This window comes from Tursiops truncatus, chromosome X (genome assembly GCF_011762595.2).
Source record: "Tursiops truncatus isolate mTurTru1 chromosome X, mTurTru1.mat.Y, whole genome shotgun sequence".
NCBI classification, from domain to species: domain Eukaryota; kingdom Metazoa; phylum Chordata; class Mammalia; order Artiodactyla; family Delphinidae; genus Tursiops; species Tursiops truncatus.
The window spans coordinates 16,694,271-16,721,980 of record NC_047055.1 but is presented as its reverse complement, the minus strand read 5'-3'; the positions used below and the strand labels follow the sequence as shown (position 1 = coordinate 16,721,980).

The window sequence follows — 27,710 nt, the reverse complement described above, 5'->3', positions numbered from 1 at the left end:
GTTTTAAAAAGTTAAGTCACCATGGAACTGTGGAATCGTGTTTTGAAATGGATAGGGAAGTGGCTTATAGGCAGGAAAGCAAGAGAAGGGCTAAGCAGGGACTTTTGGAGAAAGTGGTATGTACTAGGGATCAGCGTGGAGACCAGTTACGAGTTTGCTAAATCATCTGGGCAACCTTTAGATGACCAAAAGCTTTTGGGGGCAGCAAAACAGATTTGTCCAAAGAGTGGCCTCTGAAATCTGAATCCTAACTCTCGACCTTAGCCACTGCATGACCTTAAGCAAATTACTCTACCTCTTCCAGCATCAGTTTTCTCATCTGTAAAGTGGGAACAATAATAGTGATGTTGTGAAAATGACATGAGGCAGTGCCTGGAAAGTCCCGGCACAGGGCTTGCAGCATGGTAAGTGTCCAATAAACATAAGCTTCTATTATTTTTACTTATTATGCTTATTCAACATTCTTTTTATAGGATGCCAGGCTCCGAGTGATCATGTTATGCCCTAGGAATGGAACTTGGGAGCCACTGCAGACTAGTTCTTGAAAGCACTGGTAGAATTTGTTTTAGTAATTCAGAAGACAGAGATAACTGTAGACTGAGATGGTTGTGAAAGACTTCATTGAAGGAAACTAATAATTATGGAGCACCTAGTATGTTCCAGATAATGGGCTAGATGCCTTACAAACTTTCCCCCTCGATTTGATCCTGAAATAGTCCTATGAAGTTGGGGTAATGATCCCCACTATGATGGATGAGGGAATGCAGACTTAGATAAGAGGCTAAGAACCGACCCAGGTCCTGCTAGCTCATAAGGAATAGAGTCAGAATTCAAATACAGATTTACTCTACCCCTAAACCTATTTTTTTTTCACTGCATCATACTTGAAATGTACTTTTAGGGATGGGTGTAATTTAAGAAAAAATAAAAGAGGGGTATCTATATAGAAATAAATGTGGGCAACGCTATGAAGACAGATAAAAACAGTATGTCTACTCTTTTTTTGCAGTACACGGGCCTCTCACTGTCGTGGCCTCTCCCGTTGCGGAGCACAGGCTCCGGACGCGCAGGCTCAGCGGCCATGGCTCACGGGCCCAGCCGCTCCACGGCACGTGGGATCCTCCCGGACCGGGGCATGAACCCGTGTCCCCTGCATCAGCAGGCGGACTCTCAACCACTGCGCCACCAGGGAAGCCCAGTATGTCTACTCTTGCTCATGGGGCGTGAGTATGGTTGTTCTTGCCAAAGTGCAGGGTTCCTGTGGGGCTTCTGATGGGAAATGAAGCCGAAAGGATACTTTAGGCTAGACCAGAAGGCCCTCAGAACTCTGCTAAGGAGTCTGAGCATTATCCTCCAGGCAGTGGGGACAGGATGAAGGTAGCTGAGCTCGGGAGTGGTCGGAGATGCTTTAGAAAGATTAACCTGGCAGCTGTACAAGGTAAATTTGGTGGAATCTTCTGCCTGGGTCTCTGATTCTTTGTTCTCTAGTCTTCTAGCCTAAGGCTCTCAATACTCCTGTCTTAGCCTAGAAGACTGGAGACCACTTAAGATGTGACTGAAATAGCATATGCAGGCGGGTGAAAGGGGGATAGAAAGGAAACAGTGAGATAAGCAGAAAAAAAATTACAGATCATCTACAGTGATTTGGTGCCCAACTATATATGAAGGGCAAGGGAGAAGAGTCAAAGACAACTTCAGTTTGAAGCCTCAGCGACTGGGAGAATGGTAGTGGCATTAGAAAAATAAGGATATTAAGGGAGGAGCCAGTTTGGATGGTCTGTTGATACGTTTGATTTCTGACACATAGAGCTGGGGGTAATGGTGGGAAAGCCAGGAAGAAATGACTAGTGAGCAGCTGGAGATGTGGGATGGGAGCTCAGGACAGCAGTTAAGATTGGAGGTAATGATTTTATGAATTATCCCCATGGTGGTATAATAGTTAAAGAATGCTCACTGCAGCATTATCCACAACAGCCAAGAGGTAGAAACAACCTAAATGTCCACTGACGGCTAAATGGATAAAGAAATCGTGGTGCATACGTGTAGTGGAATATTACTCAGCATTAAGAAAGAAGGAAATCCTGTAGTCATATGCTACACGGATGAACCTTGAGGACATTACGCTAAGTGAAATAAGCCAGTCTCAGAAGGCCTCCATGATTCCACTTAGATGAAGCAGCCAAACTCATAGATGCAGAAAGCAAAATGATGGTGCCAGGGTTTGAGGGAGGGGGAAAGGGGAGTTAGTGTTTAATGGGGACAGAATTCCAGTCATACAAAATGGAAAAGTTCTGGAGATCTGCCGTACAATCTGCATATTATTAACAATACTGTACACTTAAAAGTTTGTTAAGAGGGCAGATTTCATGCTAGATTTTTGTTTGCCAGAATGGAGGGAAAAAAAAAAGAACTTACAGAAATCATAAAAACAATTGAAACTGCCAAAATGGATAAGATCTGTGTTTTCTCTGGAAAAGAGAGAAAAGATAGAGGCTTAAGGAGAGACCCAGTTTCACGTAGGATTAGAAAGAACTAGTGAAGGAAAGAGGCTGAAAAAGAAAGAGGAGCCTGCAGGGTCTCAGAGGTCATGGGCAACAGGATTTCAAGGAGAAGGCTGTGCACTGCAGAAGGGAGAGCATGACATTGGAAGTCTTAAGACCCAAGTTAGATTTCCAGCTCTGCCATTTAGATGAATCTCATTTCTTCTCTGAGCCCCAGTCTTCTTATCTGTAAAATGGAAACACGAACACCTATCTATACAAAAGTATTTTGTAAATTGGGCTAATCGATACAAATGTGACTTGTGAGGGAATATTTTTTTGTGTGGTTGTTTTGCCTTCTTGACAGCATCAGCTATTTTTCTTCTATTTGTTTTCACCTAGCCGTGCAGTTATGTGTCACAGCCTATCAGTGTTAGACTACTTGTGGGAAAAAAACCAAATATGACATTCTAAAAAGAGAGGGTCAGCTAATGTCTTTTCCTTTGAAAGTTACCCCATCATTAGTTTTCACCAGACTCTCAAGATTGCATTTCTTTTTTCATCTCTTTTTATAACTGAGAAGAACCAAGGAAATCTCCAGTAGGAAACAGAGCCAACTGATTTAGGGCAGTTCATTTTAGACAATGAGAAACAGGAAGTTACCCTCTACCCAGGTCCAGATATTTAAAAGAAAAGAAAGGATACCTGAAAACTTCATTTTCTAGAGTGTAGTCTTTCCTTGAAGAACCGATGGCATTGTGTGTTGCAGAGATTTTAGGGGAGTTATAGAGAGCAGATTCAATTGGTATTTAATTCCGAAGCATCACCATTTTAGCTCAGATCTGAGCCAGCACTAGTCAGTTACCTGCAAGGAAGCGGAGCTGGTTCTTCACTTTCATCATTCCATCACCAGAGCCTCCGATACACTCATCTTCATCATCGCCGCAGTCTCCACTTTCAAGCCCTTCCTCATCAAGGTTTTTATCCAAAACTCTACCCTTGGGCACAGACATGGTCCTCAGGAGCTGAAAGAAAACAAGCAGGATTGTAGCAGCTCTTCATATTTCTCAGGCAGGGCTAAAACAGTGTGTTATTAACAGGAGGCATTAAAAAATGTTGAGAGTTACACAGAGGTTTTAAAAATCATTTTCAAACTTAAATAGACGTACACTGCTTATACTCTCTAGAGTTGCATACTTCTGGACCCTTCCATAGCATTTGATATGATTCTCCACCCTTCCACTCTACTTCCACCATCCAGTAGCCAGAGTGTATACTGTATCAGAACGTTCCCACGTCTTAAGTTCCTGAAAGCCTCCATGGGAGGAGAATTTACTGATGAGGAACTTAAGACGTGACAGGCAAGGCATATTTATAGGCTGAGAGAACACCACGTTCAGAGAAGATGTTTATGGAAGCCCTCTCTAACTATATTTACATTCACTAAATTAAAGCAACAAGCGCATCCCACCAAATGAAGAGAACAGCAGTGACATTTTATACATATTTAAATGAATACTTATAATTCATTGCCTCGTATTATGCCCTGACCACTAGAAAAACTTTAAAAATATCTCCCTCTTCCACAATTTCAATAAGATGCTTTGAAATTCATTTTGCTTCATTGTAGATCATATGCCTAATAAGAGGCATGTCTGTTTTGCCCTTCAGTTTCTGGATTTTCAGTCACACAATCAATACCTTTCTAATTTTATGGTGACTCCCGCCTCCCAAATGTCTCTCCATTGACTCAGAAGCCCAGCTCACAGCATGAGAGGTCTCTGAGAGCAATTTTACTTTTCCTCACCCTCTCTCTCCAAAGCTGTAATCCAACATCCTCTATTCCTCCTCTAGCTTCTGCCCCATCATCCATTTTTAGTTCTAAATCTCAGTCCCACCTTCCGTTTTTAAATAATGGACAACAAAATATGTTGGATATGCAGAAAGTGAGATTTCTGCGATTGCAGAAGAGGTATCTGGAAGAAAAAAATGCTGCATACATAACACAGGCACATCTTGGTTTCTGTGGCTTCCACTGTCTGTGTTCACTGTCACTGCAAAATATACTCCTATGTTCTCCACCTGTGATTTAGCCATTACACCATGATCTACTTGCAACAAGCTACGCATCACAGAGGAAGATGACTGCAGGTTGGTTTCTCTTTTTAAGCAAAGAAAGAAAAGTCCACAACAAAAAGTTGGTTCTTTACTGGCCAACGACCTCTAATGTTGTCTGAGAAGTGAAGCCACCTCCCATCTCCCACTCCAGCAGCACCTCCACCCTGCTGCTCTAAGGCATGTGCTTTGCTACCCCACCTCCCAACCCCACACATCTAAACGTATAATACACACATACACAGTAGGATAAGATACACCAGGAGTTCTCTAACTTTTAAAATTTAGGACCCCTTTATACTCTTAGTGGGAATCCCAGCGAACTTCTGATTATATATAGTTATATCTATCCACATTACCATCTTATAAATTATAACTGAGAAATTAAAAAAAAATATGTAATAACTAATTTAAACGTAACACTAATAAACCCATGATATGTTAACATAAATAGCATTTTTGGAGTTGAGGAAGATGGCGGAAGAGTACGACACGGAGATCACCTTCCTCCCCACAGATACATCAGAAATACATCTACACGTGGAACAACTCCTACAGAACACCTACTGAACGCTAGCAGAAGACCTCAGTCCTCCCAAAAGGCAAGAAAGTCCCCACGTACCTGGGTAGGGCAAAAGAAAAAAGAATAAACAGAGACAAAAGAATAGGGACGGGACCTGCACCAGTGGGAGGGAGCTGTGAAGGAGGAAAGATTTCCACACACTAGGAAGGCCCTTCACGGGTAGAGACTGCGGGTGGCGGAAGGGGAAAGCTTCGGAGCCACAGAGGAGAGCACAGCAACAGGGGTGTGGAGGGCAAAGCGGAGAGATTCCCACACAGAGGATCAGGGCCGACCGGCACTCACCAGCCCGAGAGGCTTGTCTGCTCCCCAGCCGGGACGGGCGGGGCTGGGAGCTGAGGCTCGGGCTTAAGTCGGAGCCCAGGGAGAGGACTGGGGTTGGCGGCGTGAACACTGCCTGCAGGGGGTTAGTGGACCATGGCTAGCCGGGAAGCAGTCCGGGAAAAAGTCTGGAGCTGCCGAAGAGGCAAGAGACTTTTTCTTGCCTCTTTGTTTCCTGGTGCGCGAGGAGAGGGGATTAACAGCGCTGCTTAATGGAGCTCCAGAGACGGGCGCGAGCCGCGGCTAAAAGCGCGGACCCCAGAGACGGGCATGAGACGCTAAGGCTGCTGCTGTCGCCACCAAGAAGCCTGTGTGCGAGCACAGGTCACTATCCACACCTCCCCTCCCGGGAGCCTGTGCAGCCCGCCACTGCCAGGGTCCCGGGATCCAGGGACAACTTCCCCGGGAGAACGCACGGCGCGCCTCAGGCTGGTGCAACATCACGCTGGCCTCTGCCGCCGCAGGCTCGTCCCGCACTCTGTACCCCTTCCTCCCCCCGGCCTGAGTGAGCCAGAGCCCCCGAATCAGCGGCTCCTTTAACCCCGTCCTGTCTGAGCGAAGAACAGACGCCCTCCGGGGACCTACACACAGAGGCGGGGCCAAATCCAAAGCTGAACCCCGGGAGCTGTGCGAACAAAGAAGAGAAAGGGAAATCTCTCCCAGCAGCCTCAGGAGCAGCGGATTAAAGCTCCACAATGAACTTGATGCACCCTGCATCTGCGGAATACATGAATAGACAACCAATCATCCCAAATTGAGGAGGTGGACATTGAGAGCAAGATTTATTATTTTCCCCCCTTTTCCTCTGTTTGTGTGTATGTGTATGCTTCTGTGTGAGATCTTGTCTGTATAGCTTTGCTGTCACCATTTGTCCTAGCATTCTGTCTGTCCGCTGTTTCATTTTTTCGTTTTTAAGAAACTTTTTTCTTAATAATTATTTTTTATTTTAATAACTTTATTTTATCTTACTTTTATTTTATTTTATTCTCTTGCTTTCTTTCTTTTGACTTTTTCTCCCTTTTATTCTAAGCCATGTGGATGAAGGGCTCTTGGTGCTCCAGCCAGGAGTCAGGGCTGTGCTTCTGAGGTGGGAGAGCCAAATTCAGCACACTGGTCCACAAGCGACCTCCCTGATCCACGTAATATCAAACGGCAAAAATCTCTCAGAGATCTCCATCTTAACACCAGCACTCAATGACCAGCAAGCTACAGTGCTGGACACGCTATGCCAAACAACTAGCAAGACAGGAACACAACCCCACCCATTAGCAGAGAGGCTGCCTAAAATCATAATAAGGCCAAGGACACCCCAAAACACACCACCAGACATGGACCTACACACCAGAACACAGGCACTAATCCCCTCCACCAGGAAGCATACACAACCCACTGAACCAACCTTAGCCACTGGGGGCAGACACCAAAAACAAAGGGAGCTACGAACCTGCAGTCTGTGAAAAGCAGACCCGCAAACACAGTAAGTTTAGCAAAATGAAAACACAGAGAAACACACAGCAGATGAAGGAGCAAGGTAAAAACCCACCAGACCAAACAAATGAAGAGGAAATAGGCAGTCTACCTGAAAAAGAATTCAGAATAATGATAGTAAAGATGATCCGAAATCTTGGAAATAAAATAGAGAAAGTGCAAGAAACATTTAACAAGGACCTAGAAGAACTCAAGAGGAAACAAGCAATGATGAACAACACAATAAATGAAATTAAAAATACTCTAGAAGGGATCAATAGCAGAATAACTGAGACAGAAGGACGGATAAGTGACCTGTAAGATAAAATAGTGGAAATAACTAAGGCAGAGCAGAATAAAGAAAAAAGAATGAAAAGATCCGAGGACAGTCTCAGAGACCTCTGGGACAACAGTAAATGCACCAACATTTGAATTATAGGGGTCCCAGAAGAAGAAGAGAAAAAGAGAGGGACTTAGAAAATATTTGAAGAGATTATAGTTGAAAACTTCCCTAATATGGGAAAGGAAATTGTTAATCAAGTCCAGGATGAACGGAGAGTACCATACAGGATAAACCCAAGGAGAAACACGCCAAGACACATATTAATCAAACTGTCAAAAATTAAATACAAAGAAAACATATTAAAAGCAGCAGGGGAAAAACAGCAAATAACACACAAGGGAATCCCCATAAGGTTAACAGCTAATCTTTCAGCAGAAGCTCTGCAAGCCAGAAGGGAGTGGCAGGACATATTGAAAGTGATGAAGGAGAAAAACCTACAACCAAGATTACTCTACCCAGCAAGGATCTCATTCAGATTTCATGGAAAATTTAAAACCTTTACAGACAAGCAAAAGCTGAGAGAGTTCAGCACCACCAAACCAGCTTTACAACAAATGCTAAAGGAACTTCTCTAGGCAAGAAACACAAGAGAAGGAAGGGACCTACAATAACAAACGCAAAACAATTAAGAAAATGGGAATAGGAACATACATATCGATAATTACCTTAAATATAAATGGATTAAATGCTCCCACCAAAAGACACAGACTGGCTGAATGGATAAAAAAACAAGACCCGCCCCTAAAAAAAAAAAAAAAAAAAACAAGACCCGTATATATGCTGTCTACAAGAGACCCACTTCAGACCTAGGGACACATACAGACTGAAAGTGAGGGGATGGAAAAAGATATTCCATGCAATGGAAATCAAGAGAAAGCTGGAGTAGCAATTCTCATATCAGACAAAATAGACTTTAAAATAAAGACTAGTACAAGAGACAAAGAAGGAGACTACATAATGATCAAGGGATTGATCCAAGAAGAAGATATAACAATTGTAAATATTTATGCACCCAACAAAGGAGCAGCTCAATACATAAGGCAAACACTAACAGCCATAAAAGGGGAAATCGACAACAACACAGTCATAGTAGGGGACTTTAATACCCCACTTTCACCAAAAGACAGATCACCCAAAATGAAAATAAATAAGGAAACACAAGCTTTAAATGATACATTAAACAAGATGGACTTAATTGATATTTACAGGACATTCCATCCAAAAACAACAGAATACACATTTTTCTCAAGTGCTCATGGAACATTCTCCAGGATAGATCATATCTTGGGTCACAAATCAAGCCTTGGTAAATTTAAGAAAACTGAAATCGTATCAAGTATCTTTTCCGACCACAACGCTATGAGACTAGATATCAATTACAGGAAAAGATCTGTAAAAAATACAAACACGTGGAGGCTAAACAATACACTACTTAATAACGAAGTGATCACTGAAGAAATCAAAGAGAATATCAAAAAATACCAAGAAACAAATGACAATGGAGGCACGATGACCCAAAACCTATGGGATGCAGCAAAAGCAGTTCTAAGAGGGAAGTTTATAGCAATACAACCCTACCTTAAGAAACAGGAAACATCTCACATAAACAACCTAACCTTACACCTATAGCAATTAGAGAAAGAAGAACAAAAAACCCCCAAAGTTAGCAGAAGGAAAGAAATCATAAAGATCAGATCAGAAAGAAATGAAAAAGAAACGAAGGAAACGATAGCAAAGATCAATAAAACTAAAAGCTGGTTCTCTGAGAAGATAAACAAAATTGATAAACCATTAGCGAGACTCATCAGGAAAAAAAGGGAGAAGATTCAAATCAATAGAATTAGAAATGAAAAAGGAGAAGTAACAACTGACACTGCAGAAATACGAAGGATTATGAGAGATTACTACAAGCAATTCTATGCCAATAAAATGGACAACCTGGAAGAAATGGACAAATTCTTAGAAATGCACAACCTGCCGAGACTGAATCAGGAAGAAATAGAAAATGTGAACAGACCAATCACAAGCACTGAAATTGAAACTGTGATTAAAAATCTTCCAACAAACAAAAGCCCAGGGCCAGATGGCTTCACAGGCCAATTCATCAAACATTTAGAGAAGAGCTAACACCTATCTTTCTCAAACTCTTCCAAAATATAGCAGAGGGAGGAACACTCCCAAACTCATTCTCTGAGGCCACAATCACCCTGATACCAGAACCAGACAAAGATGTCACAAAGAAAGAAAACTACAGGCCAATATCACTGATGAACATAGATGCAAAAATCCTCAACAAAATACTAGCAAACAGAGTCCTACAGCACATTAAAAGGATCATACACCATGATCAAGTGGGGTTTATTCCAGGAATGCAAGGATTCTTCAATATATGCAAATCAATCAACATGATACACCATATTAAAAAATTGAAGGAGAAAAACTATATGATCATCTCAGTAGATGCAGAGAAACCTTTTGACAAAATTCAACACCCATTTATGATAAAAACCCTGCAGAAAGTAGGCACAGAGGGAACTTTCCTCAACATAATAAAGGCCATATATGACAAACCCACAGCCAACATCATCCTCAATGGTGAAAAACTGAAACCATTTCCGCTAAGATCAGGAACAAGACAAGGTTGCCCACTCTCATCACTATTATTCAACATAGTTTTGGCAGTTTTAGCCACAGCAATCAGAGAAGGCAAATAAAAGGAATCCAAATCGGAAAAGAAGAAGTAAAGCTGTCACTGTTTGCAGATGACATGATAGTCTACATAGAGAATCCTAAAGATTCCACCAGAAAACTACTAGAGCTAATCAATGCATTTGCCAAATAGCAGGATTCAAAATTAATGCACAGAAATCTCTGGCATTCCTATACACTAATGATGAAACATCTGAAAGCGAAATTAAGAAAACACTCCCATTTACCACTGCAACAAAAAGAATAAAATATCTAGGAATAAACCTCCCTAAGGAGATAAAAGACCTGTATACAGAAAATTATAAGACACTGATGAAAGAAATTAAAGATTATACAAATAAATGGAGAGATATACCATGTTCTTGGATTGGAAGAATCAACATTGTGAAAATGACTCTACTGCCCAAAGCAATCTACAGATTCAGTGCAATCCCTATCAAAGTACCACTGGCATTTTTCACAGAACTAGAACAAAAAATTTCACAATTTGTATGGAAACAAAAAGACCCCGAATAGCCAAAGCAATCTTGGGAACGAAAAATGGAGCTGGAGGAATCAGGCTCCCTGACTTCAGACTATACTACAAAGCTACAGTAATCAAGACAGTATGGTACTGGCACAAAAACAGAAATATAGATCAATGGAACAGGATAGAAAGCCCAGAGATAAACCCACACACATATGGTCACCTTATCTTTGATAGAGGCAAGAATATACAGTGGAGAAAAGACAGCCTCTTCGATAAGTGGTGCTGGGAAAACTGGAGAGTTACATGTAAAAGTATGAGATTAGAGCACTCTCTAACATCATACACAAAAATAAGCTCAAAGTGGATTAAAGACCTACATGTAAGGCCAGAAACTATCAAACTCTTAGAGGAAAACATAGGCAGAACACTCTATGACATAAATCACAGCAAGATCCTTTTTGACCCACCTCCTAGAGAAATGGAAATAAAAAGAAAAATAAACAAATGGGACCTAATGAAACTTCAAAGCTTTTGCACAGCAAAGGAAACCATAGACAAGACCAAAAGAAAACCCTCAGAATGGGAGAAAATATTTGCAAATGAAGCAACTGACAAAGGATTAATCTCCAAAATTTACAAGCAGCTCATGCAGCTCAATAACAAAAAAACAAACAACCCAATCCAAAAATGGGCAGAAGACCTAAATAGACACTTCTCCAAATAAGATATACAGATTGCCAACAAACACATGAAAGAATGCTCAATATAATTAGTCATTAGAGAAATGCAAATCAAAACTACAATGAGATATCATCTCACACCGCTCAGAATGGCCATCATCAAAAATCTACAAGGAATAAATGCTGAAGAGGGTGTGGAGAAAAGGCAACACTCTTGCACTGTTGGTGGGAATGTAAATTGATACAGCCACTATGGAGAACAGTATGGAGGTTCCTTAAAAAACTACATATAGAACTACCATATGACCCAGCAATCCCACTACTGGGCATATACCCTGAGAAAACCATAATTCAAAAAGAGTCATGTACCAATATGTTCATTGCAGCTGTATTTACAATAGCCAGGCCATGGAAGCAACCTAAGTGTCCATCAACAGATGAATGGATAAAGAAGATGTGGCACATATATAGAATGGAATATTACTCAGCCATAAAAAGTAACAAAATTGAGTTATTTGTAGTGAGGTGGTTGGACCTAGAGTCTGTCATACAGAGTGAAGTAAGTCAGAAAGAGAAAGACAAATACCGTATGCTAACACATATATATGGAATCTAAGGAAAAAAAAAAAGGTCATGAAGAACCTAGGGGTAAGACGGGAATAAAGACAGAGACCTACTAGAGAATGGACTTGAGGATATGGGGAGGGGGAAGGGTAAGCTGTGACAAAGAGAGAGTGACATGGACGTATATACACTACCAAACGTAAAACCGATAGCTAGTGGGAAGCAGCCGCATAGCACAGGGAGATCAGCTGGGTGGTTTGTGACCATCTAGAGGGGTGGGATAGGGAGGATGGGTGGGAGGGAGAGGGAAGAGAAAAGAGATATGGGAGCATATGTATATGTATATCTGATTCACTTTGTTATAAAGCAGAAACTAACACACCATTGGATAGCAATTATACTCCAATATAGGTGTTAAAAAATAGCATTTTTAATGAAAAATAAACATATTTTCCCCTGACATAAAACGATTAGAAGAAGGGTGGCATTGTTTTACATTTTTGCACATATCTTTAATATCTAGTTTCATATGACAGCTGGACTGTCATATCTGCTTCTCCCTTCAATCTGTTGTTATATGTTGTTTTGGTTGAAACATCTGCAGAAAATCCAGCCTCTCAGAGGCATGTAACGGGAAAAGAGAGAAGTACTTAATAGCCTTTTCAGATAATTGTGGATATTTTTCACTGATACTACATAAAAATTCAACAAGGAGGAAAGGTTACTTGCAATGTTGAATACGAAACCATATAAATAAGCTTTTCATGTTCTGTTACATTAAAATCCATTGGTATGTTTCGAAGTTTGTATGGGCCTTTTACCCATTTTGTCTCATCATGCATGGATCATCCGGAAAATATTGGTTTACTGAGTTCTGCAGGTCTTCCAAATGTTGAAATCTTTCATTATATGATGTCAAAAAATCACATTGATTGGGCTTCCCTGGTGGCGCGGTTGTTGAGAGTCCGCCTGCCGATGCAGGGGACACAGGTTCGTGCCCCGGTCTGGGAAGATCCCGCATACCGCGGAGCGGCTGGGCCCGTGAGCCATGGCCGCTGAGCCTGCGCGTCCGGAGCCTGTGCTCCGCAACAGGAGAGGCCGTACAACAGTGAGAGGCCTGCGTACCGCAAAAAAAAAAAAAAAAAAAAAAAAAAAAAAAAAAAAATCACATTGATTAACATCACCTGCAATCTCATTTAAAAAAGTCTTTTAAATATTGGGAAGCTCTCAAGGTCATGGTGGCAGATACAAGTTTCCGAAAATTTTAATTTTTCTCTTGAAAGTTCAAATGGTATCCTTGGCAACAAATACTGCCAGTTTTTCCTTTAACTGTCAGGCTCTCTTTGTTCCTTTCGAAGAAAATGGCTAGCAAATACTGAAGTCTGTATAACCATCGTTTCTCAGTCATTACAGAGGCTAGTTTAGCTCATAGCTTAAATAATCTCGCGAGTGCGTTTCCTTGAGACACATATCAACAGTCTGCAGCAGAAGTACCTTAAACATACGTCAAATGTCATAACACAGAATATTCTTTAGAAGTATACTCAGGCGTTAAGGTTTAATACATTAATCAGTTTTACTGCTTCAGCAATGATATTCTTAAGTGAAATGCCTTTTATTTTCCTGCAGGTGGATGCCAGTGAAGAGTACAATGATGACGAGCACGCTTTGGTGCCACTGCCTTGATTCATACTGTGGTGCCAACAGGTGTACTCACTATTGCTTCTGCAGCATCAGTGCAGATATCAGCACAGTGGAAAAGGCAAGTAACAGTATTGTGGTGCAAGTAATTTTGACCTTGCGGATCCCTGGGTTTCACAGACTACCAGGGTTCATAAACTATTCTTTGAGTACTACTAACCTAGACTATAATGTCATTTCAGTTTGACCAAAATACCCCAACTTCTTCTATTACCATTATTTCGTATGGGAAAATTGCTTTTGACATACACATTTGAAGGTCAGTTTTGAAAAATGCATCCTTCGTGTATGTCATGGATTACCTGAATTAGAACTGTTCACATAAGGGGAATCTGCGGTTAGATACAGCTTTGTGAACTTTCTCTTTCTCAAGCATGTCTCACATCTGCGCCTTTCATTAATCCCTTCAGCAAACATTAATTGAGCACCTAATGTGAGTTGTTTTCATTTCTATTGAAAGCACTCCATCCTTTCAAGCCAAGTTCAAATGTCACTTCCTTAATAAAGCCTTCCTGGCCACCACAGATAGTTATTATAATTCTCCCTTTCCCTCTTCCAGCACTGCTCCCTTTATCTGTACCTCCTAAAGAGCACTTTACGTATGCAACCTGGTATTATTTATTTGTACACGTGGCTTCCCTCCACCACCAGACTGTGAGCTGCCCAGGGGCTGTGCCTTATTTACCTTTGAACCCCACAGCATTTAAGGCAGTGTCTGGCACACAGTAGGCACTCAATAAATGTGCTATTGAACTGAAGCCAGATGAAGTGGCATGGCATCTTTAATTCTTTAAAAGCTACTTCCACAACCTCATGAAAAAGGAGAAAGCCAAAGCACACATGAATTATAGAAAAACTTGTGAATGAATAACTAAACCCTTTTGGACGACCCTGGCTAAGATCTGTAGCTAATCTTTGAGAGGCCGTTTTCCAACCTCGTGTACAATGCCCCCAGTATTCTCCGGTATTTCAGTTTTTTTAAAGTGCAATTTAAAAAAAACTTTAAAACTTTGCCAGTGAAATTACTTCTTTAGTTCTCAAATGACTCCCATTTTGGAGACAACTTCAGCATTGAAGAAGGATTACAGCATACTTTCAAACCATATTACACAGACATCTGCTGAAGAGCCTACCCCTCACGCATGAACAAAACAAATCCAAACCTAGAAAGCTATTGTTAATGCAAAAGTCTCAAAGAGTCCGAAGCTCCAGAGTGTTGAAAGAAGGGTAACGTGTCAGAGATGAGGAATTACCAGCAAGGACCGTGGATTTAGCATAGCCTGGAATTTGGCACAGAAATCAAATAAGCTAATTACAATTCAGAATATTGACCGTTTTGTTCCCTCTCTCACTCTTTACAATGTCTTCCAGACTGAACGCTCACTTTATAAAAGAAAAGTTATGAGGGATTTGCACACAAATCAGTTAACTTTAGGTGCCTGATACTTCTGATGAACTGTTTGCCATTTTCAAAGGACGGTATCCTATTAGCTTTTTAAAAGCCAGGGCTCGGAATAATGATTATCAATGTAAACTATCTTATTAAAACACCGATGATTTTACTCCACGACCCCCAGAACCATTCCCTAAACCTGACATTTCTGCCGTGCACTGTTTGGCCCTCCTTAGCAGGAAGTACACGAGGCCTTCCCACTGCCCAGCTTTTTCCACAGTTTCTACCCTCCTTGCGACTCTGACTCACATAAAACTATCATGGTTGCTTAAATATACAATCAATTTTTATTTTATAATCGATATTTTCATTATGTAAGTATTAATGTAATACAGAAAGAGGAAAGGAAAGAGAAATAAGGGGAAAAAAACCCCAATTCCCAAACTTTAAGAACCAATGTTTGTGTTCTCTGGGGTGGCGTTGTTTTTAATGTCTATATTTCTACACGGTTGAACTTGCATTTTAGAATCAGACTGACTTGGGTTAGAATTCTGGTTTTTCCCCTTATTAACTTCTTTCTTTCCACTTACTAACTTTGCTGCTTAATCTCCCTAAATCTCAATGTCCTCATCTGTAAAATGAGGAAAATAATGCCTGCCTCATAGAATGGTTGTTATGAATGTGATAAATGAAATGCTTTAAATGCGTTTAAAACACCTACACAGCGCCCCTCAGGGATCTACCCAAATTTACTTAACCATTTTCCTAATGTTGGAAATATTACATTGCTTCTAGTTCTTTTTGCTCTTATAAATAAAGACGGATCAATCATCGGGAGCATTCCATAACTCCTGCCATAGTTTTCCTTAGTTTCCCGTCAGTAGGATTTACTGGGTCAAATGGTATGTACATTTTTATACACCATGGGAGTGAGTCTTCAATTTCCATAAGAATCACCTAGGATGTTCGTTAAAAACTCAGGCTCCCAGGCCCCACCCACAGAGCTTCTAACTTAGCAGGTCTGGGGTAGAGCACAGATCTGCACTGTTAACTATATCTACCCCTGCCCCTGCCCCAACCTTTCTGTGAGTGAACCACAGACCACACTTTAAGAAACGCTGCTCCAGTGTCACTCCACTTCCCAGAAATCTGGTGAAACCATCTTTGGACAAGAGTCACCTCAGCCCCACGTGCGTTTGAATTCTTAATGCATGTTCTTCAGACCATTTTATAAAAAAGTAAATGCAATCAGATGATTTCCTTTTCACTTAGGTATGGACATCGTGACCCTCTGTCTTTGTAGTTAATGAAAATACCCTTGTGTAAAGTGAGTGACTTTGTTTGATTAGAAAGGGAAATATTTAAAGCTAGCCCTGGAACAGGTACTCAGGGTTGTGTGATAAAAGGAAACAAAAAGCCCGGAATAATTACTTAAGAAAATTAAAACCACAGCATAAGAGGAAAAAAGGCTTTCTAGAATACAGCAATTTCATGTTCTTAAAACCATAACCAAGATAACAAAAGAGTACTGCAGCATGGGACGATGTGATTTGGCCAAAGCTCTTTTCATGCTTGCTTGACAGCAGAACAAAGATCAAACGACATACTTGTTGTTCTTAGGGGGATCAAATATGCTGAAATTAGACAGCGAGAGCAGCAACTCTTGATCTGTCTGTATGGTATAAGTAATGTGCCTCTTGGAATTACCTTGATTGCAAAGATATGAACCTTATCAGCCACACACTGTGCTAGGACTTAACATATGTTCTCTCATGTAATCCTTGAGTCTGCACCGTCAATTTGTGTAATAGGGAAGATTGTCATCCCCATTTCCCACGTCAAGGGAGGCTCAGAGAGGGGATAAGAATTGACCAAGTTACTCAGTAAGTGATAGTGACCTCATTAAAAATATAGTCTTCTGCTTCCAAGTCCACAGGTCTTCAAAAAAAGAAAAAGCTCTCTTAGGTAAAGACATCAACTAATGGGGACTTCGTTCACATCTTCTGCCATCCTGACTTCTTTACCTAAGATAATTTCCAGTTCAATCTCATTTTCTCAGATGCTATCCATGAACTATACTTTGATGGGAAGCCTTTTGTTATTGGGCCGGAGAGCTGGGAGGGGGAGACAATGACATCGGATGCCTCCTGCTTGTTCTTCTCAGCCTCGCCATCTACTTAAATAACCAAACCATCTCATCACAAACAGGTTTGTTTTGAAAAGCTTCAGACAGCTGGTTAGAATAGAATGAAAAATTCCATTGCTGCTGTTCCATGGTTAAGAGTTTTCTTGACTTTAAGCTCTTCAGCATTTTAAAAATAAAGGACAAGTAACAAGAGTAGATACTACAAATATGGGGCTTGGTACATATTTTGAGGATTTAGCTGGTTTTGTCTCTTTTGGCTACTCACATACCTCTCTCTAGGCATTTTAAAAAGTATCTGGAATCCAGGTTTCATTTTAAAGCTATTAAGCTGGGCTTACAAAACTGATTCTGAACTATTTGGATGCCTAGCTTTATCCAACCTGCAAGGAATGCTTTGGGGGTTCGGCTTTCCATGTCCACAGCAATGTAAATACATGCTTTACTGTTTGTATTTGAGTAGCATAAGCTAATGTGAAACAAATGTGTGACGCCAATGAATCCCAGCTTTGGGGGAATGCCATTATTATTTATACGCTGTGCACATCCACAAGACCTAGGGCACGTGACCTCTGCTTTGCATGCACACTTTCTTTGAACGAATGCACCAAACCACAGCCACAACTAATTGGAAACAATTGCGACTCCACACATTTGAGGAGAAGCCAGAACCAAAGCCAAACACTGAGGCTATATATGCACTTCACACACTGCAGAGGCAATAAAGTATAACCCTTAAGAGTGTGAGCTTTGGAATCTGACCCGCACGGGTATGAATCTCTACTCAGCCTACTTACTGGCTGTGTTACTTTTGGCAAGTCACCTAACCTCTCTGAGCTTCAGTTTCCTCGCCTGTAAAATAGAGGTTAATGCTATTCATTAACTTTGCAGGGTTGTTGAAGAATTAAATTCAACAGCACCTTTCACCTTTCACAGTCCCATGTATCCTTCTTTCATAGAACTTTCCACAGTTTGTAATTATATATTCCCCTGTTGCACCCCGACTAGACTAAAAGAAGAAATAATGGTCTGTTTCAATGTGCTGCACGGTGTTTGGTACAAAGTAAATGTTCAATAAATATTCATTAAATGGATGAATGAACAGATAAATAGAATGCAGATAAAGTGCTTAGCACATTGCTTGGCAAGGTAATTAGTTCTCGAACATGTTAACCCTGTTGCTAAGGATAATGATGATGATCTTGAAGATGAAGAAAGGGAGGAAGAGGAGAGGGAAGAGCAGTAGCAGCCACTGAGGCAGACACGAAGAGCTTAGTACACATGCCCCGTGAAGCACAACAAGTAACACCCCCTGGCCAAACACTGAGGCACCAGAAAAAAAAGGGTGGGTGGAATTTTTGTAAGAGTCTGGGGAAACCCTGCTGGATGCTCCCAGTCAGATAAGGGTCTGTGCACTAAGGATGCGCGCAGAGATGTGTAGTAATAAAGAGCAATGGGACCCGGCAGAGGCTGTGCTTCCATGTGGTGTCACTAAGAAGGCCACCCACACCCAGATACACTTTTGCCTGGGCATTGCTTCCATGTCTGCCTCTTATCCACAGCACACACTTTCTCTACCACTTCTAGCTTCCCCGATTCTTACTTTACGTTTGTTAATGTAGCCTGGAAACTTGTGAGAATAAGTCCTCCCAACTCAATAAATACCTGGATAGTAAAACAAACCAGGATGTGAAAGAAGCAAACTCGGGATGAAATTAAAACTATTTTGGTGGGGCTCGCTCCCAGTGGCAGAAATGGTTCTCTGCAGTTAGGAATCTGTCCACTGCCTTAAAATAAAAATATTTACAATACTATTACCAATAGCTTAGAACTGTATAGAGCTTTACGCTTTTCCAAGAGGAGGCAAAGCACGGTGGTTAAAAGCTCACACTCTCTAGAGACAGAAAACTTGTGTTCAAAGCTAGACTTTATCGTTTACTAGCTTTGTTATTATAAACAAGTTATTCTTTAACCTCTCTGATCCTTATATTTCTTATCTATAAAACGTGTATAATAATACCTATACCTATCTCCCACATTGCATTATCATGGGGATTAAATGAGGTAAACCATGTAAAGGATTAAGCTTAGTATCTGGCACACAGTAAGTACTTACACAATGTTATATTAATATTATATATTAAAAATATGTTTATAAGACCTGAATCTCTGAAGAGGATGAATTCTGAATTTTTGGTTCCAGTTAACATTCAATTATGGCCTGGGTAGGGCTCATTCTGTGGAACACCGTAGGCTCTCAATAAATCTTAGTTATTGTGTCATTACTATCAGTATTTCATTATTTTTATAATTAAAAGTAGGCCCATATCTGTTTTCTCAGTTGATCCATCCCGGACCCCTGTGAGGCAGCAAGGCAAGTATTATTAGCTTCATTTTACAACTAAGGAAATTGGAGCTGAGAGAGATGTGAGGCAACGTGCCCACTTTTATCTTGAAAAAGTTCAAGGGTAGTTACTGTAAAGTGGTTAGGATTTGGAATGGGGCCAGGGAGGAGGGCTTGTGTAATCCAGCATTAAATTGGAAAGGGCATGGCCCTGGGACTAGCACAGGGCCTGACACAGAGCAGGTGCTTAGGAAATGCTTGGTAACCGAAAGAATAAATGAACCAATGGGCTAACAAAATAAATAAGCAATTTATTGACCGACTTTTTTTTTTTTTTCCGGCACGCGGGCCTCTCACTGTTGTGGCCTCTCCCGTTGCAGAGCACAGGCTCTGGACGTGCAAGCTCAGCGGCCATGGCTCACGGGCCCAGCCGCTCTGCAGCATGAGGGATCTTCCCGGACCAGGACACGAACCCGCGTCCCCTGCATCGGCAGGCGGACTCTCAACCACTGTGCCATCAGGGAAGCCCTACTGACCGACTTTTGATTCTCTCAATCTCTCTCTCTTCAACCCTGGTCTGATATGCCATTGCTATTGCTCTGGTATGGAAATAGCTGATTCCTGCCAGGCAGCCCTGGATACACTGAGGCTGGACACATGTACAGATAGACTGAGTGACTGACTGCCAGTGGGTCCCATATTCCCCTCCAGCTGAGGGAGCCCCCTCCTCTGATAAAGCAGGGCCAAGTGAAAGAGGAAGGCAGGAAATTGATCTTTTTAAGCAAATGAACCAACTAATTCAAAGGGATGTGGCCAACCAAAGCACTAAGTGGCTGAACGTGGTTCCTGAGGCCACCTGGTGAGCCTCTTCCAATCCCCAGATGAGTACTCTGTTTGCTAGATCAGTTGGCCTACTGTGTGTTAGTTCTGTGCTCTGTAATGACCTCCTTTAGAGTCTTTAGCATTACTATAATAAATCTCATTTTAAGGGTCCAAAAGCCCCACAAAACACAGAAGCTGGCTAGATAAGGCTGATTGGCCAGGGTGGCAGCCAGATGCAAATACAGCAGGGTAACCTTGCAGGCCACCAAGTCCAATTTCCCTCTGAAGGCATCTGACCCTGGCTACCACCATGGCTGAAGGTTAGTGACTTTTTGTCCCTATGTCAGTTTTAAACTGTGAAAAGCCTCAAGAATGAAATATACCTTTTTTCTGGAAGGAAAACTTACTTCGAAGACATCTGCGAAACCCCGCAGCACCACTTGGTTTCCAAAGGATCGCCGTAATTAGATGAGGGCCACTGACAGAGGATAAGGGTCCCAGGGTGAGAGTATACCAAGATATCACGTTTCCTCAGGGAACTGAGGTTTCACAGACATGATTTGTGCATTTACTATTGTCTTAGTGTATAAATCTGATTCATTCCAAATAGACTTTTTGTGGTTATACTTTTGGGAAATGAGAATTCTTGCCTCTAAAAATAACCTCTGTGTATGAACCACAGCAGCTATGTCATCAAGTACAGGGCCTTAAGAGTCAACCGAATGCGTCTGGCCCACCAAGGATTAGTGAGATGCCTCTCGTTTCCCTGTCAAAGCTTCCTGCCTTTAAAGGCTAGGTCTAGATCAGGATTTATAAATAGGTTTTCAGCGAAAACCGTTTTCCTTCTCTGGTGTACTATATGAAAAATATGAAGTTAAAATACGTTTCAGATAATTAAGGCTGCACTGTATTATTCTGAAGTGTAATAAACGGCCTGGTGCATCTGGTACAAATAAATTAGCTGGGAGTTGATGAAAAACCAGATTCTGAGTTTCTAGTTATTATTTCCTTGGAGGTCAGAGAGCTTCAAACATTTCCCTTTCCAAGTTTTAGGCTATAGATTCCTAAGGGGGAAGGAGGCTCCCACAGGAAACATGAGTAAAATTATCTTAGTATTCATATCTAATCACATATTTTTAAAGGTTGAAATAGAAGAAGCAAAAGAATGGTGCTCTTCATCAATGTTCATAGCAGCACTATTCACAATAGCCAAGACATGGAAGCAATCTAAATGTCCATTGACAGATGAATGGATAAAGAAGACATGGTGTATATATAGTGGAATATTACTCAGCCATAAAAAAGAATGAAATAATGCCATTTGTAGCAACATGGATGGATCCAGATATTATCATATTAAGTGAAGTAAGCCAAAGACAAATATCCTATGATATCACTTATATGTGGAATCTAAAATATGATACAAATGAACTTATTTATAAAACAGAAATAGACTCACAAACATAGAAAACAAACTTATGGCTATCAAAGTGGAAAGGGGAGGGGGAGGGATAGATTAGGAGTATGGGAATAACAGATACACACTGCTATATATAAAACAGATAAACAAAGACCTACTGTAGAGCACAAAGAACTATATTCAATATCTTGTAATAACCTAGAATGGAAAAGAATCTGAAGCTGTACACCTGAAACTAACACAATATTGTAAATCAACTCGGGTTAAATTTAAGCATGACATTCTCCCAGCATTTTCTTTATTTATGATCATGATGAATGAGGAGTGTTGTTCAATGGCACTTTACAACAGGCTACCAGTCTGATTCTGCAAGTTTGGAAATCAGTAATAAATACTCAGAGAATTCTCAAAAAAAAAAAAAGAATGGTGCGTTTGTATATTTTTTAGTGTCACTCCTTAAGTGAAGATTAACTTAAGAAATGCTTGGGTAATTCTTTTAAATATGAAAAACTAGGATGTGTACTAAAACAGTGCTTTGTGTGGTAAACACAGCATTAAAGATGCCAGAACAATTGACCCTTTCTTAATCCACCATGTATAGGTTTTGTAACACTTTGGTCACAGAAGACAACTAGAGAGAGCATTGGAATTTTACGAGGGCCACTGGCATCCCTAGTTGTGTACTGCAGCTACCAAATGATTATACCAAATGATTAAGTCCTTCCTTATCATGGTGTAGTTTTCCTTTCTGTACCTTGAGTGATTTGAATGGAGTAGTCAAACGGTGGATGGAGGAATGTGAAATGGAACTGCCGTTGTTCCCCGATAGCAAAGGAATTCGAGCCCTAGTTTTTGTTTTTTTTTTTTTTTTTTTTTGCGGTACGCGGGCCTCTCACTGTTGTGGCCTCTCCCGTTGCGGAGCACAGGCTCCGCGGCCATGGCTCACGGGTCCAGCCGCTGCGCGGCGTGTGGGATCTTCCCGGACCGGGGCACGAACCCGTGTCCCCTGCATCGGCAGGCAGACTCTCAACCACTGCGCCACCAGGGAAGCCCTCGAGCCCTACTTTTTTGGTAACTGTTTAGGACACTGCTTTAAAGGAAATCACTGAACACTGTAGGATAACTCAAGCGTGGCCATTAACACTTTGAATATATTCACTACCTTGCTGGAATTGTATTATTTGGTCAGATGGTCTTTTAACAAAATTCACAGCCATTTTACATCTACTTCTTATTGACATTGGTGATCATTCTTCCAATTTTAGCTTAGTCACTTCTAGTTTCAGAAATTCCAGCTGCAGAATTTTCTACTGGGTTGATTGTGTATAGTTACAAAATACTTGCTACTTAGCATTCGGCTAAACTATCGTTCACGCTCACCTTTCATCCCCACATAAAACACTCACTAATTTAGTATATCTAAATACTTGCCATTTGGTAGCAAATCTTAGATTAATTTCACTTCTCTGAAGTTAAGCACAGAGTTGGAGTCTAGTACAGATACAATCATTTTCATTCCCATCTGGGTCTCTCTCATCATTGCTTCTTATGCTTAAATTCCAAACCTCATCAAGCATTTCTCCTATTGGCTCTGCCTAGGAATCCATTCCTCAGACAGGCCCCTTGTTTTTTCCTAAGAAGCTCATTAGAATTTAACCACAAAGTCTGGGAAGAGCACCATGTAACCAAGTCAGCTAATCTGTACTCAGTGTCGGGCAGGGCTTGATTCTGTGCTATTTTGGTGAGGTATATGTCCCAGAGATTATGGTGAATTATTTTCCCCGTTGGCTCTCACTGGTGCATGGGTTATGCACATTTTGCTTTGCTCCTAGGACTGAAGTGCTTGGCTGGCTGTCTTACCTGGATTTCTTCTCTATTTCACAAAACTATTTGGTGATGATGGTGGTGATAGAGTAGCAGGAATAGGAGAATGTAAGTGTGGGAGGGGAAAAGGACAGCTTATAACAGACTGCAGCCAACACACATTCATAGTTTCACCTTTCTTTGTTTCTCTTCACGGAGCTCAGTAGGTAAGAATGTCTTGACCAATTCTAACATGGGCTTCTCCACCATCTTCTGAGATTCCTTTTAGTCATATTCAATTAACATTTTGTTAAATAAACACCTGTTTCCCTCCCCCACAATGTTTAACCCCTTTTGATATACCAGGTAATATGCACACATTCTGAACATCCTGTTTGTTCAATATACTTCTGGATACAGCCATGGTAATTCTCATCTTTTAAGAAATTAACTTGCATACCCTAGCTACATGCAACAGGTAAGGAGATGGCTGGGAAGCAGAGAACCTACCTCTCAGAGAATGGTGTCCAGTATCAGAAATGGAGATATTAGATGTATTGAGCACCCAGAAGTGCTCAGCATTATATTCAACATGTTACTAAGGGAATCAGGTCATAGACCTGGAATGTTAAGTGAGTTAGAAAGGACCTGAGAGATATATCGTCCGTCCAATCCCCCCATTTTACAGATGAGCATAGCAAGCCCACACACACAATTGTTAGTAGAGCTTTTCAACACACCAGTGCTGCAAGTAATGCTAGCTTTCTGCCTAATCCTTGGGGATATCACAGGAGAATCAGTTGAGAGCAGGTAAGATAAGAGAGTGGCAAAGGGACTTGAGAGTTGCAAAATGCCTTTAGTTACAGAAAAAAGGGCAATGAGGTTCTTCTTCCTGGATCCTTAGCCAAAGCTGGTCAGAGCACAGGCTAGGAAGAGGATAGCATGGCCCCTGGGAACATGTGGCAGCCGATTTCCAGGTTGGCATGGGCAAGAGATAATAATAGAACATGGAGCTTGCCCTCAAGAAATACACAGTCCACAAGGAGTTCTTCTCTAGAAGGTTTGAAAAGCAGTGGAATAAAAGCTTCCAAAGTCCTCATCTTATCTGCTCCTGATTAGGTGGATAAATCCACCTGCCAAAGTATTGGTACTTCCTTATTTTCTCCCATTCATCTCTTCTGTCTATTCCCAAGTAATTCTGGTTGAAAACATCTCAGAGAGGCTTAATCATACTGAAATCCTTGCATTTGCATTCAGTTAAACATAATTCCATTTTGTTTCCTACTCTCTTTACTTATGCACATTTAAGTGCTTGATGAATTTTGTTAAAACAAATGGTGAATTCCTAAGTTATGGTGGCTTTCAACTAAATTGAAACTTCAAATATGTTGCTGTCCCGAAGATTAGATTTGGTGGGCTGGTTGTAATTTATACATCTTTAAATAACAACTATATTTAAGGACTACCCTGACATTTCAGATGGTCGACATCTTGTGTTTTCATGGTTCCAGAAAGAGACAGGGATATATACAGTGTAACCATCAGTGAAGTTATATGTAGTGACTCTACAAGTTTGAACTAAATTCCAGCATCATTACCTGTGAGTCAACAGTGCAGAGACCTTCTGCTATAAATGCACCACCCACAACATCAGGGACAAAGTGTCCAACAAATTCACACACTTGGGTACTCACACTTATGCAGATACCTTAATTAATGGAAAACAAGTGTACAACTGCCGTAATTAGTAATATAAACCTAGAGGGCCACAGGGGTTTATAGGAGGCTGCTGTTACTGCTAAACAAGTTCTTCTCCTTCCCAAAACATGTCCCTACTCCACATCACTCCAGCCTGACTTGTTTCTTATTCTAGTTATACCAGCCAGAAAAAAGAGTTTTCCATCAACTCAACTGGGAAAATAGCTCCATCACTTTTGTCATTAAGATAATACCTCCTTTATGCAAGCAGAACCTGTACACTTAGAAACACTACCTTCCTTTTAGAGGAGCACAATCATTCCCTGTATTGCTTTGTGAGATTCCACTTTCTAGCTCTATGTTAAATAATTATCCAAACCTACTATTTCTCACAGCTCTGCATTTAAAATCAATGACAAAGGGAGAATTATGAAAGCAGTGAGAGAAGCAACTCATCACGTACAAGTAATAATCAACAGGATTAACAGCTAATTTCTCATAAAAAACTAAGAAGCCCAGAAGGCAGTGGGAGAAGAGATTCAAAACACGGAAAGAAAAAAAAAACCCCAAAACTGTCAACTAAGAATTCTATATCCAGCAAAACCGTCCCTTAAAAAATGAAGACATTCCCAGATAAACAAAAGCTGAGGGAGTTTGTCGCTATTAGACATGCCCTGTAAGAAATCCGAAAGAGAATCCTTTCAGCCTAAATGAAAGGATGCTAGACAGTAACCCAAAAGCAGTAGGAAGAAATGAAGAAAACTAGAAAAGGTAACTCCATAGGATGTTGTTATTATTATTACATTTTTGCTTAGTAAATACTTTTTCCTATTGCTTTTAAAGGACAATTGCATAAAGATATAATTAGAAATACGTGTTGATGGGCTTAAAAAGATGCAAACTGTATGACAATAATAGCGCAAAGGAGGAGAGAGGGAACAAAGCTATATAGTAGTAATGTTAAGTTGGTATTAATGCAAATTAGATAGCTATAAAGTAAGATGTTAATCCACAGGGCAACTACTAATAAAATAATTTTTTAAATGTAATAAAGTGAATGACAAGGGAATTAAATGACAAACTAGAAAATATTTAACACAAAAGGCAGTAATGGAGCAACAGAGAGAAAAAAGAGACATAAGATATGTAGAAAACAAATAGCAAAATGACAGATTTAAATCCCACGGTATCAGTAATGACATTAATTGGATTAAACTCTCCAATCTAAAGGCAGAGATCTAATGATATACTGCCTATAAGAGATATACTTCACATTCAAAGACAAAAATAGGTTGAAAGTAAAAAGATGGAAAAATATACTATGCAAAGAGTAACTGAGAAAGAGCTAGAGTGGCTACACTAATATCAGATAAAATTTATTTTAAGACAAAAACTGGTACTATAGACAAAGAAGGTAATTTTTTAAAAGACTGAGGGTCAATACCAATAATTCACAATTATAAATGTATATGTATCTAACAACAGAACTTGAAAAGACATGAAGTAAAAACTGACAGAATTGAAAGGAAAAATAGTCAACTTAAGAATAGTAACTATAGATAGTAATACCCCATTTTAAATAATGGAGAGAGCAACTAGACAGAAGATCGACAGGCCATAAAAGACTTAAACAACATTATAAACTAACTGGTGCTGAGGAAACCGGATATCCATAAGTAAAAGAATGATTTTTAATCCCTACCTCATATCATATACAAAAATTAACTCAAAGTGACCAAAGGCCAAAATGTAAAACAATAAAGCTCTTAGAGGAAAACACAGAGGTAAATCTTTGTGAACTTCGGTGAGGCAAAGTATAAGTACAAAAGAAAAAAAATAGATAAATTGGACTTCATCAAAATAAAAACACTATCAAGGGAGATTGGGATTGACATGTATACACTATTGATACTATGTATAAAACAGGTAACTAATGAGAACATACCATATAGCACAAGGAACTCTACTTAATGCCCTGTGGTGACCTAAATGGGATGGAAATCCAAAAAAGAGGGGATAGGGACTTCCCTGGTGGCACAGTGGTTAAGAATCCGCCTGCCAATGCAGGGGACACAAGTTCGAGCCCTGGTCCGGGAAGATCCCACATACCTCAGAGCAACGAAGCCCGTGCACCACAAATACTGAGCCTGTGCTCTAGAGCCCGCGAGCCACAACTACTAAGCCCATGTGCCACAACTACTGAAGCCCGCATGCTTAGAGTCCACGCTCTGCAACAAGAGAAGCCACCGCAATGAGAAGCCCACACACCGCAACGAAGATTAGTTCCCGCTCGCCACAACTAGAGAAAGCCCGTGCACCGCAATGAAGACCCAACGCAGCCAAAAATAAATAAATAAATAAATGAGGGGATATATGCATATGTATAGCTGATTCATTTTGCTGTACAGTAGAAACCAACAAAACACTGTAAAGCAATATACTCCAATAAAACTTAGTTAAAAATCACTATCAAAAAAGTGAAAAGACAACTCACAGACTGGGAAAAATTTTTTGCACACCACATATCTGATAAGGGTCCTGTATCCAAATTATCTAATGAACTCTCATAAGTAAAAAATAAAAAGAAACCCAATTTTTATAATGCAAAAAGGATCTGAGTAAACGTTTGCCTAAAGAAGATACAGAAATGGCCAATGA

The 27,710-nt window shown here is 40.6% G+C and overlaps 1 protein-coding gene across 5 annotated transcripts in view; it reads right to left on the bottom strand.

Annotated features, from left to right (window-relative positions):
• Window positions 1-27,710, bottom strand: part of GPC3 (glypican 3) — a 444,369-nt gene that overhangs the window by 62,067 nt on the left and 354,592 nt on the right. For all 5 annotated transcript variants that reach the window (XM_073799647.1, XM_073799648.1, XM_073799649.1 and 2 more), the window contains one exon: window positions 3,346-3,505. In XM_073799647.1, coding sequence (XP_073655748.1) covers window positions 3,346-3,505 — 160 coding nt within the window. The remainder of the gene's footprint in view (window positions 1-3,345; window positions 3,506-27,710) is intronic.